Source organism: Ammodytes marinus (assembly GCF_949987685.1).
Source record: "Ammodytes marinus genome assembly, chromosome: 16".
In the NCBI taxonomy this organism is placed as follows: domain Eukaryota; kingdom Metazoa; phylum Chordata; class Actinopteri; order Uranoscopiformes; family Ammodytidae; genus Ammodytes; species Ammodytes marinus.
Genome location: NC_137220.1, coordinates 14,675,935 through 14,688,018, shown reverse-complemented (window position 1 = coordinate 14,688,018; position 12,084 = coordinate 14,675,935). Strand labels below are relative to the sequence as shown.

The following is a 12,084-nucleotide window of genomic DNA, read 5'->3' as shown; positions in this document are numbered from 1 at the left end:
CATGATGCCATCAACTTTCACTAAGTCACCTGTTTCTGAGGCTGAAATGGCCCCGCACACCATAATACTACCCCTTTATACAGCATAATGTTGACTTTGTAGATATTTCCTTTGTTTTATGGGTCTTTTAATGGTAAATTTAACAAAAACAACAACACACCTCCTTGTTCTAATACTTTTGGCAACCACTGTAAATAGTATAGATTCCTTCTGTCACTCTACATATTGAACAATATATTTGTTGATCAAATAAAAATAGTGAAGTTCTAATCAGAACCAAATCAATATACTTGAAATCTAACACATGATGCTCCATCTAAGAAATTACAATAATCTCCCAAGCAAACAATTAGACCGCAGTTAGTGTTTTTTCTAGCTGCATCATTTGCACACTTGGCAGTTGAAAATGTAGATAAAGAATTTGTCCTGAATATTTTACTTTGAAGGTTTTCACCAGATGTTGGCTGAGTACATTTACAACGAGTGATCACTGCCCTCCAGTGGTAACAGTAGCCTATATAACTGCAACAGCCAGTGGCATTTCCAGGCCATTTTGACCGAGGTGGCCAAGGTGGGACACAGACCTAGAGTGGGGTGGCCATCGCAAACCTAAATTAATGGCATGTGATATGCTTTATAACCAATACAAAGATGATTTATAATCCCAGATCATGTTATTATCCATTGTAGCCTAACGTTTGTTTTCAAGACCGGCTTCACACAACCCAGAAGAGTGCTTATACCTGCAGATACAATACTTTCAGTGAGAGGAGTCATGCAAGCCCAAATTCTGGGTGGGGGTGGGGCGGGCACAACAAGAGAAGGGACAGGGGTTGCCCGTAAAATTGCAGCCCCTCACCCCCTAAAATCTGCTTAATCCTCAATACGAAATGTAATTTAGGCGTATGTCACCTTCCCAATGTTAACCTGCATTCCAAAGGACACATGATGATTTAGGGTACAATATCTTGTTAAATTGTTTGTAGCCTACTACCATCTTGATATTTAGACAAAAAAAGAGTCTGAATTCCTGAGAGGGGCCAGGCTACTTTACGTGTTGCGTTTTCGGTTGTAAGACTACGCCCCCCACAATGCATTGCATTTAAACATGGCGTCTTAGAGAGCCACTTCACAATGTCAACACGACCAAAACCTAGCTAACTACAGTTAAGGACAGTGTAGCGAGACTGACTAATAATATTTCAGACAGGAGGATGAAACTATTGCTGCTGGTAATACAACGAATCCACACACCTGCTGTTTACGTCGGACACCGGCGCTGTGTGAGCTCGTGTGCCAGCAACGGGCTCTCACCTCTCCGAGATGATGCTCTAGTGGTCGGCTCCAGCCGGGAGCTCGTGCAGGCACTCGGCTCACAGGTGCAGGTAAAGACGGCCTTTATCACTGAGGAAGAGGAGGGCGCTTTCCTAAAAGAGCTGGAGCCAGGCCTGAAGAAGAAACGCTATGAATTCGACCATTGGGACGACGTAAGTCAAGATCATACTGACTGGTAGCCTACATGTTCAATTTTGTTGTTTTTGCTGACTATTCTAGCCTGCTTTTGCCCCCTTTCTTTTTGTGATCGGTGCATAGCTGTTTCAAAAGTTGCGCCTAAACTACCTACAAATCAGTCGTGTAATTCATCGGACATAGGCTACACAACAACATGCATTCTCTAAGTATAGCAACAAAAAAACTAATTGAATAGTATAAATGTTGTTATTTTTTTGTAGATTAGTATATATCATTTTGTTATGGGCGTTTCCATATGACATTAATAATAGAGATAGGTTTGCTAATGTAAGGGTATGTTGTTTTGCATATTTGTTAATGTGTTGTTTAGTCAGGCATTTAAATATGTGGCGACCATGATCTGTTACACTGATAGGGGCCATCTCCAGGTTCTGAATAGGGGCGCAGGACCCTATTGCAGAAGGCCCATGGAGTCCATGGGCCTTCTGCACTGTCTGCATACAGTATATGCAGAGGGTGTATTATGCATACTGGAGGGTATACATATTGAAGTAGAGGGTTTTGGTTTGTTTTAATTGTAAATTCCTTAATACACCCAGGTGTAAAGAGTGATGCTGACTGTATTCGTGCTGTGTCCCCTTCCCCACACTTAGGCTATACACGGGTTCAGAGAGACAGAGCGTGTGAGTTGGGGGGCAGCGTGCGAGGACGTCTTGAATCGCCTTCGATCCGTAGCGTTTCCTGCGGGCAGTACACTCCTCGGTCCCGTGCACATCTTAGACCTGGACAAGAAAGGCTACATCAAGCCTCACATTGATAGTGTCAAGGTAGGCTTCCATACAAAGATAACTGGAATCAAATAAATAAACAGTAGGTTCTAACATGTACAGTGCTCTCTTACTGTCGTTTCAGTTCTGTGGTAGCACCATTGCTGGGTTGAGTCTTCTCTCTGACAGTATCATGCGTTTGGTAAAGGAAGATGCCCCCAATGAATGGCTGGACCTGCTGCTGCCCCGGCGTTCCCTCTACATACTCAGGTTCAGTAAATGATCACATTATATTTAGGTATTGTGTTAAAGGAGGAGTCAATGATTCTGGAGTAAGCCAAATAAACTATTTTTTTTATCAATATTAGTGAATATCTCCTCACGGTCTGCTACCTGTACATACTGTGTGTGCGCTGAAAGAAAATCCAGTGGTAATACACAGCCTAGGGTCTGTATAAAAGCATGTTACCAGCTAAGGTGGCCCCTTTGTTTACATACCCGTTTACAGAGCCTAGGCTGTGTATTATCACTGGGATATTTTTTTCAACGCACACAGTACAGACAGGTAGGGGATTGTGAGTAGGTATGCACTGATTTTGACAACAAGCGTTCTCCAGAATCGCTGACTCCGCCTTTACGCTGTAATATAAGGATTTGAGTTTGTGACTGGCGATGAGTGCACACAGTAGCGGCTGATATATTCTAATGAAGTGTGCTGTGTCCTACATTGCAGGATAACTCATTCATACTATGCAACTTTAAACAGTGCAGTAACGCTTTCCATCCTGCTCTCTTGCCAAATACAGGGACGAGGCCAGACATAAGTTCACCCACGAGATCCTCAAAGATGAGGACTCTGTGTTCAATGGACACAGGGTGCCCCGGCTGCGTAGGATCTCCGTCATCTGTCGCAACCTCCCGAGCTAACATCTATCTCCACGCATCTGCTTTAAGATTATAAAGCCGAAATCCCTTATTATTTTTTTGGTTGAGGTATTATTATATTATGTATAAATAAGTATGTGTCTGGGACATTTAATGTTGAGACACTCCCCATACTGTGCCATTAAGAAATATTGATTTGGGTGACCCCCTTTCTGTCAAGAATGCTAAACTGATTTGATATAACAGAACCACAGCATACTGGTAGTGACGTGGTGTACACAGTGTTCGAATGCATGATCTTTCAAATTAAAAGGATGAAAATGAATGAATGATGGACAATGGCTTTGTTCATTGGAGCATTTTTTAAATGTGGTAATGGCTGATTTAAATAAACAGCACTTTTCACAACCCTCCACAACAATAACAGCATCTTGGCTGTAGTTTAAAAACATTGTTTCAGTTAGCACTCACTGCTTGCAAACTATATCCGATTTAATTGTATCAAATATTTAGTTGAACATTAAAAGGGAGGGTTGGTCCTCTGATTTTGATGAATGTTTTTATGTATTACCATCACTTTGAAGGAGACTTTGTGAACATGACAAATAATTAAGTGAACTCAAATGCAATAAAGGCTCTTGTTGATTTAAGATAAGTTGTTCAAATAATGTAAGTAAAAAGAAGTTAGAAGAGTAACTTTCTCCCTTCTTACCCGATCTGCTGTGACATATTTTAGACATTTAATTTCTTTCAACCTTCATAAGATGAGGACATCCCCACTTTTTGCAAATACGTGTCCCAGCTGTCCTGTTTACTTTGTGCACATATATCCCTATCTACATATACCTTTATATAAAGTTATCTCAACATACACTTTGACCAGTCCATGGTAGCAGCCCATCTCCAGGAATCAAAAAGGCCCAGACATGTTGTAGGAACCAAACCGAAATGAAGAGGGAACAAACTGAGAAAATACCTGGTATACAAAAGAAAGAAGGGTAGAGAGAAAAGCCTAACACAGAAATAGATTTTAAATTTTATTACAAATATTTCTACCTAAGAAAAAACTACTTTTTTCTTCATTTATCTAGCTAAGTTAAACTGTGTCGACAAAGAGAAAGAGCTGTCCGTCCGTCAGTCAATCAGCACTAGCACGTTTTCTGTTATTTAATGTGAAACTAACAACTATGGAAAAAACAAGCTCAAAGGGCTCAACAAAAAAAAACTTGATAAATGCCACCTAAGGACCTGTTTCAAAATGGGCACAAAACCTTCACACCATCCCTCCCTTCCACAGTGGGTTATTCAGTGAGGTAGAAGTGCATTTTGTCGTTGACATTTTTGCGTTCTGGATTGAGGCGCTTCAGGATCTGTGCCAGCACGTTGACCGTCTGCTCGCTGCTCAGACCTGTGCGCTTGGTCTGGAACTTCTTCAGCAGGTCTTTGGTGGTCATGGGTTTACGGATCAGGTAACGACGGACCGCGTCTTCCGTCAGCTGCACGTCACTGTGTGGAGTGGACACATAGAAAAAGATTTATAGGTTGTCTTTATTTTGATGTCAATTGTGCATATATTCAGGCTTCCCACACATTTTCCATGAACTTTAGTCCAATTTCCATAACCTTATTTAGGCCTTTTTTCACAATCCTATGGGCTCAATATGGTTTCTCTTCAGCCATGTGCCATATTTGTCATTTAGAAGCCCTAAATTATTAAGTCACGTACTTCCCAGAGATGCTTGTGGATAGAACATTAGTAACTCGAGGAAGTATTTTGTATAACGTTACTCATGTTTTGGAACATGTTTTAAACACTAGTGGAAATTAGGGTAAGTTCAATACGTTTCCAAAACATTCAGGTACCGTAGTTTTCAGACTATAAGCCACAACTTTTTCCCCATTTTTCGACCCTGTTATTACACAGCACAGTATATGTTCTGTAGCTACTAGGGATGGGCGTTAGTAATCGAGTACTCCTCGTTTCAAATGAACTCGATTGGTGGATGAGGATTTAAAAAAAAAAAAAATTTAAGTGTCTGTAGCCTTTAGGCCGGCGGGCCGCGGCCGCCCCTATTTTAAAATGTTATATAGTGTACAAAATGGCACAAAACGGATAAAATAAAGTTTAACAAAATTAAATATTTTTGATGCAAGTGCAATAAACTGAGCGTTGTGTCAAACAAATAACTGCCACCTCCGTGCCACCGCAGCGCAGCCTATGTTCTCCACAGCATCGCGGAGCTGAACACGGTCTCTCCTTTCTTCTCCAGAACATTTTCAGGAATATAACTGTCCAATTATTTCAAAGCAGATGATAAAGTTACGTTTATAAAAAGGGGAGATGACACTTGTTACTCTCAGTTAGTAATGAGTAGACTCCAGGTGAGCATGCAAGGTGCTCTCCGCTTGGAAAGAAAAGAAGAAGCAAGGCTTACTTCAGGCACATTCGCTCCGAGCCAACAACAGTTAAGAAGCCTTCAATAGGGAATATGGGGATAAGATTCAAAAACCGACCGGTGTAACGTTCCGTTAATGAGGAATTAGTCGCAGTAATTATTCACGGACACGGAGTGAGCATTACGCGGTTGGATATAGGCCTACAACTATCTGCTTTGGTGAGTTATTTATATGTATTTAAATTGTAGGACAATCATTTTATATTATCTGCTGCCCTTCTTATTTTAAATGGTGACTTAGGCTATTTTTCTTTGTTACAACTACAGCTCATGATTTTTTTCCTCCCCATCTCAGACCTACTCGATCGGTTTATATTGTGGCCCGTCTATTTAATTACTTTCAGTGAGGAAAATGTGTTTTAAACTTGTGGAAAAAAATCCTTAATATCATATGGCAACTGTGACTGTTTGACAAAAGCATTGAGCGCTTTATTGCGGTCAACCGTTGTTCTGTAGACAGATGCGTTGCGTTCTAAAAATAGAAAAAAGTTTAACGAGGAATCGATTGATCCTCGAGGAATGCAAGCGATCACACGAGTAGCGAAAACACTCGTGCCCATCCCTAGTAGCTACTATTGCACTAAATGACACTTAAGTACGTTATGCAAATATGCAACTTGTTTGTTGAAATGTTAATAAATGGGAGCTTCCTCAAGCAGCCATCTCTTTCCCGACAATCCCCTCTGTGCACGAACTCTTACATGGTAATTAAACATTATAACACCTGCGGCTTATAGTCCAGTGCAGCTTATAGTGCGGAAAATACGGTATTTACAAACCATTTCCAGGTCTGGAAAAAGTTTACTCAAATTTCATAACTTTTCCAGGGATTTCATGACTGTGGGGATCCCTGTAAATGACAGCTTCACCATACATATTTTCATCCGATGTTTCTTAGAGGCATAGACTGGTTTTGTACCTTGAGCTTGGAGTGGATTTGCCTGATGGTGGCTGCGGTGTACTCTTGCCAGAGGGAACAGGGCTCTGAGTGCTGGGCTCCATCTTCAGCCTTTTGGCAGCTGGTGAGTCTGTGCCTGGAGCTGGATTCTGTCTCTTACCTGTGGGAATGGTTAGAAATGTTATTGCTCATGATGTCGATAATTGCCTTTGGCTTCATCTCAATATGTTGGTAACAAGTAGACAATAGTAGACAGCAGTAAAGAAAAAATAAATAAAATCAGAGGCAAAGAACACAGTTCAGTAGGCTTATTGTAAAAAACTTCAAAAAAATACATTTGCCATGACATGAGTCTTGTTAAAGGTGGAGTCAGCAATTCTGGAGAATGCTTGTTGTCAGTGCTGAAAAACACATGCAGTGTTAATACACAGCCTGTAAAGGCGTGTTTGTCGAAACGGTGGGCCCCGGTGAGCAAACACCTTGTTCTAGCTTGCTGGCCGCAGCACGCAGCGTACTGGAGGTGGCGGCAGAGTCAATGGATGGTGTCCCGGGGCGACTGCCAGTCCGGGAGCTGCCTGCTGAGCCACGCCCACCCGCACGTTTAGGAGGGGTGCGCTTCTTCTGAGAGAGGGAAAAGACAGAGACATGTTTGATAATAATAATAAAATAAAATCACAACACTACAGAAATGTATATACCAAACATTCACACATTCACTCACAAAAAATAAAAAAGCTGCAAAAACTCAACAGTAAGAGCTCCTTCGCTCGTGGGCAGAATTAGCTTTACAGGTACTGAACATCATTTAACTAGATATGTGTGACATACCCACATAATGGCCTCTGAGTAATAGTAAATGTGACAACTAATAAGTAGTTAGTTGTCACATTTATCATAATGACGTTCATTATGCCACAAAATCAAAATAGCAAAAGTCAAAACTACAGTAGGCAACAAGCAAATCTCCATGTATACAGTCACACAGACAGTAAGCACCATGAATAAAGCCGAGGCCGTCTCTCCGTCGATGTCGCTGTCGTCGGAGCTCTCCGACTCTCCGCTGCTGTCTGCTGACACACATCCATACGACTCAGTAAAAACAGGAGCATCGTTTAACATCGCTGGTGTTTTATGAAGATCTCATTCACTTAATGATATACTCAAAATAGTCACCCGGGTGTCTATATGGTTCAATACCTTTTTTCTTCTTCTTTTCCGCTTGGACCGGGGTTTTCTTTCCTTCCTCCTCCTCTTCCTCCTCCTTGTTCTCCTCTTCATTCGGTTTCTCCTCCTCACTCTCTTCCTCACTTTCAGACGCCTCGTCAATCCCTACGAGGAAAAGGCTAATTATTTGGTGGGATATCTCTCAAGGAATCTAAATGGTCATCATTCATAACATTGCTTAAGCCAATATTAAGTCAAAAACATTGAAATGCATAAAAAAAAAACACTAATTTCATTTTCAAAGGTGGAGTCAGCGATTCCAAATCAGTGAATATCTCCTCACAATCCGCTACCTGTCCATTCTGTGTGTGCGCTATATAAAAAAAAATCCAGTGTTATTACACAGCCTAGGATCTGTACAACGGCATGTTGCAAGCTACGTTGGGCCCTTTTGTTTACATATACCTTGTTTACATGATACCAGTTTACAGAGTCTAGGCTGTGTATCAACACAAACAGTACGGGCAGGTAGTGGATCGTGAGGAAATATTCACTGATTTTGAGTGTACTCTTGACTGGCTGACTCCACCCCTAAGTAAATGCAATCAGTGAGTATTCTTATTTTACTAATGTCATGTGGCGGTGATGCGGTGAGGAGTAACACACACAACCAACATTTTGAAAGTGCTCATACTAATATATGCATGAATAATCAGCGTCGTTTGAGTATTTCATACTGAGTAGATCAGTAATATTTAACTAGAGATGGTCTGACCTTTAGGCATGTCCTGTCCTTTGTTTATTTTGCCCTTGTCAGGCTCTTCGTCCGAACTGGTTATTTTTTTGGGGGAAAAAGGACATTTTGGTTAAAAAATCACAACAGATATATATATTTTGTCATGTGGTAACATTAGATAGCGAGTCTGTTTGTGCGTAAAAGGCAACTTATCTGACCTGCTTTCATCTGACATGTAGTCCACCTCCAGACCCTCGTAGTCCCCGTCATCGCTGTCCTCCAAGGCCTCTTCGTTGCTCTTCCTCTTCTTCTTCTTTCCTTTTCCCTTGCCCGTCTCTTTCTTTGCCTTCGTCTTGCTCTCTCCATCTGTCCAATAAAAGTGGTGAAAAAAAAAAAAAAAAAAATTACAGGATGACAAGAAATGTTGACGGGTGTATTTTACAATACTCCTGTTTAAGTGGCTGCTTTCTCTGTTTTTGATCACTCTTTTGAACTTAGTGATTCTGGAGAATGCTTGTTGTCAAAAGATTTTGTACAACAAGCATTCTCTATAATCGCTGACTCTATCTGCAATACGTTTGTTTGGCGGGGGCACACTACAACAGTCAAGTATCTTCCTCTCCATCAAGTGAGTCTCTCCATACCGTCGCCCATGCTGCCGTCACTGTCGTCGCTGCTCATCTCCAGGTCGTCCTCCAGGTCAGTGATGCGCAGGTCTCCTCCTCGCCCTCCTCCTCCCTTCTTTTTCTTCTTCTTCCCAGACTTCTCTCCCTCGTCATCGTCGTCCCCGCCGTGCTCCTGCTCCCGGAAACGCCTCTGGAGCATAATGCTGAAGTGATTCACCACCTTGTTCCTCCTGTTAACGGGCAAAGGGGAAATACGTGTTTGACGTAAACTGCACCAGTTCGGTAAACAAAAGTACATCCTGCATCCACACTATTCATATTTTACTTTAGTATTACCATGTAAACATCTGGTCAATGATTGTATTCCTTTGTGATTTCTATTATTTTCTGTACATATGACATCGATGGCATGATGTCCGTCCTGGGAGAGGGATCCCTTCCTCTGTCAACTCTCCCCGATGTTTCTCAACTTTTAGTGTAGAAATCAGAATGCTTTTTTGGCGATTCTGACCCACAATACACTGTGCTGCAGAGGTAACGTCACATCGACTGAGCCACAGTGTGAAAACAACCAGCGATGCAACGGAAATATAAGCAAGAGGAGGCAAGTTCAAGGCGCGTTGTTATAAAGAAATAATTAAGTAAAAGTATGTCCCAAATGTATTGCCTATCCTCACTGCATAGTTTTTATGTAGAATAGTAGAAAGAAGGAGTATTTGATTTGGAACACAGGGATACCGTTTTATTTTTTTCATCACCACAAACAACCAATCATGTGTGCCCGTTCCTCCCATGTCTCACCTGCCCCACTCCTCCTCGGCCTCCTCAGCGGTGAGAGTCCGGTGTTTTGACAGCGGTATGAAGTTGTACCAGCCGTGGACCGGGAAGGCCTCAAAGGCTCCGTCGGGACACTGTGTAAAGATGTAGTAGGATGCGTTTTCTGTAACTCCGCCCTTCTTTTGACCTTTGAACCTGACACAAACAAACACAAATGGAGGGAGAATGTAGCTGTGGTGGAAAACAGTAGCGATCACCCATATGGCCTGCATATACAGTCTTAAAAAGGTGGAGTCAGTGATTCTGGAGAACGCTTGTTGTCAAAATCAGTGATCTGCTACCTATCAGTACTGTGTACGCTAAAAGAAATCCTCTGTTGATACACAGCTTAGACTGTGTAAACGGGTATGTAAACAAAGGGGCCACCGTAGCTATATGCCCCTAGCCTAGGCTGTGTATTAACACTGGATTTTTTCAGCGCGTATAAAAAGTACAGACAAGTAGCAGAGTGTCAGGAGATATTCACTGATATCGACAAAAAGTGATTTTGGCAACACACGTCCAGAATTGCTGAATTGTTTCAATACAAATGTAGGTATTGCAAACTGTGATAAGGATTTATAGATTTTAGGAAACTGACAGAGATATATGTTAATAAGAACAACAGTTTTGGTTACATCATAAGTAGAGTATGTGAAAACGAGAGTGAATCTGAGTGTGAAGAATAAGTCTGTCCCACCTCTTGCCGCCCTTGCCGTTGACTTTGAGGAGCCAAGGCTGGTCCTCCGTTTTGAACTCGCGTTTCACGATACCATACTTCTTCCGCCGCGCTTCCTCACGCTGCTTTTTGCCAAACTCACTGCCGGCCGCGCCATCTGCTGTCTCTTCCTCCCCAAAGATCCGCCGGGCGCTCATATCTCGCTCCATTCGAGCCTGGATTGGGAATTTAAATGTTAAAACTGAAAGATGGTTGCTATGGCCTCTTACTTCATTTTAAGACTTCAGATTATCTTTGTTCTGTTAATTTAAGGGTAATGACAATGCTTTGTGACTCATTGAGTTCAGGTCATCATCTAACCTATGCTGACATGAACCCCCACCTGTGTCCAGGTTGAACAGTTGACTCTGTCTCCCGAATTGAAAGCCATGATGTTGTACTTCTTGTTGGTGTTTCTATTAGACAGACAGAAATGCAATCATAGAATCATTAATAATATAACTACCAAAACATTGCATCTTTCTAGCTTTCTTTCCTATTCCTATCAAATCACAGTCTGTGGATATGTGCACGTCAGCATGTGTTACTCACTTGGGGACGCGCACAGTGTATTCTGTGGTTGAGGAACTGCTGCCCGCCTGTAAAACACACACACAATCAGAGGACAGCTTAGTCTCAGCACTTTATAGATTATTTAGAGGATACTCAGCACTAAACAGAACATCATTAACTGCATATCAGTAATGTTTAAGAGTGTTGGGTGGAGGTCAACATTAAAAAGAAAGTTTCCGAATCATAGATGATGCGAATTACGCAATTACCAGCTAGCCTAGAGTTTACATCAGTGCACATGATCAAACTTTGTTGACAGAGATAAAAGTCATATTTTGGATGTTGTAGTTCAGAGTTGAGAGGCTAACTAAGCTTACCAGTGAAGTCATGGTTGGTCCTCTCACTGGATTTCCTCACCACACGTACAGTTGCTTCAGGCTAATTGGGTAGCCTAATATATTTCAAAAAACAAAAACAGTTGCATTCATAGTAGGCCTACGCTTCACCAAGTTGACTTAATGTATCAGTATGTTGTTGGCAAGATACAGTGTATCTAAGAGCTGCTGCACCAAACGTGTTGATGTAGCTAAAGGAAAAAACCCTCCCTCACTTTGGTTGACTAGCTATTTGACTAGGTATTATTAATATAAGTCAGTAAACGCAACATCAAACGTAGCTGTATTTTGTTGTGCTGAAAATATCATCACTTGCTGCTATGGATATATACCTATGACTTGTTGCAAAGATTAACAATAGCACATAGTGTCTAACCGTTGTAGCTGCAGTCTGTGGCTTGTGCTAAGCGTTGCTACGAAACTGCAGCTTCAAACTCACGTGGCGTTAAATGTGAAATGAGGCCTCACACGTTGTGCACTATAACATAAATATATTGCGTCAAGCAACTAAACAAAATTGTTATTTAAGTGTGAAAACCATATACTATAAGTGAAATCATCCCGCTTAATTACCGGTGCGCAGACTCGAACAATGTTTGTTCCGTTAGTCAAAATAGTCGACAGGAAACCTCGATAG

General features: G+C 41.6%; 2 protein-coding genes across 3 annotated transcripts; one reads left to right on the top strand and one right to left on the bottom strand.

The window, feature by feature from the left end:
* Positions 1–1,121: 1,121 nt before the first annotated feature.
* alkbh7 (alkB homolog 7) lies at positions 1,122–3,757 on the top strand. The gene is made up of 4 exons (XM_080044751.1): positions 1,122–1,487; positions 2,127–2,300; positions 2,386–2,510; positions 3,047–3,757. The coding sequence occupies exons 1-4, from the start codon at positions 1,215–1,217 to the stop codon at positions 3,165–3,167; spliced, it is 693 nt and encodes a 230-aa protein (XP_079900877.1). The 5' UTR covers positions 1,122–1,214; the 3' UTR covers positions 3,168–3,757.
* Positions 3,758–4,035: 278 nt separating this feature from the next.
* Positions 4,036–12,064, bottom strand: gtf2f1 (general transcription factor IIF, polypeptide 1). 2 transcript variants are annotated; one of them, XM_080044749.1, is made up of 14 exons: positions 12,021–12,064; positions 11,430–11,503; positions 11,092–11,138; positions 10,883–10,955; positions 10,522–10,715; positions 9,807–9,977; positions 9,024–9,235; positions 8,598–8,745; positions 8,419–8,474; positions 7,677–7,808; positions 7,476–7,549; positions 6,959–7,100; positions 6,501–6,639; positions 4,036–4,631 (listed from the first exon to the last, which is right to left on the bottom strand). In XM_080044749.1, the coding sequence occupies exons 2-14, from the start codon at positions 11,439–11,441 to the stop codon at positions 4,427–4,429; spliced, it is 1,605 nt and encodes a 534-aa protein (XP_079900875.1). In that variant the 5' UTR covers positions 11,442–11,503; positions 12,021–12,064; the 3' UTR covers positions 4,036–4,426. The 2 variants fall into 2 exon arrangements, with proteins under 2 accessions (XP_079900875.1, XP_079900876.1); XM_080044750.1 differs by having other exon boundaries at positions 7,476–7,546.
* Between the last annotated feature and the right edge of the window lie 20 nt (positions 12,065–12,084).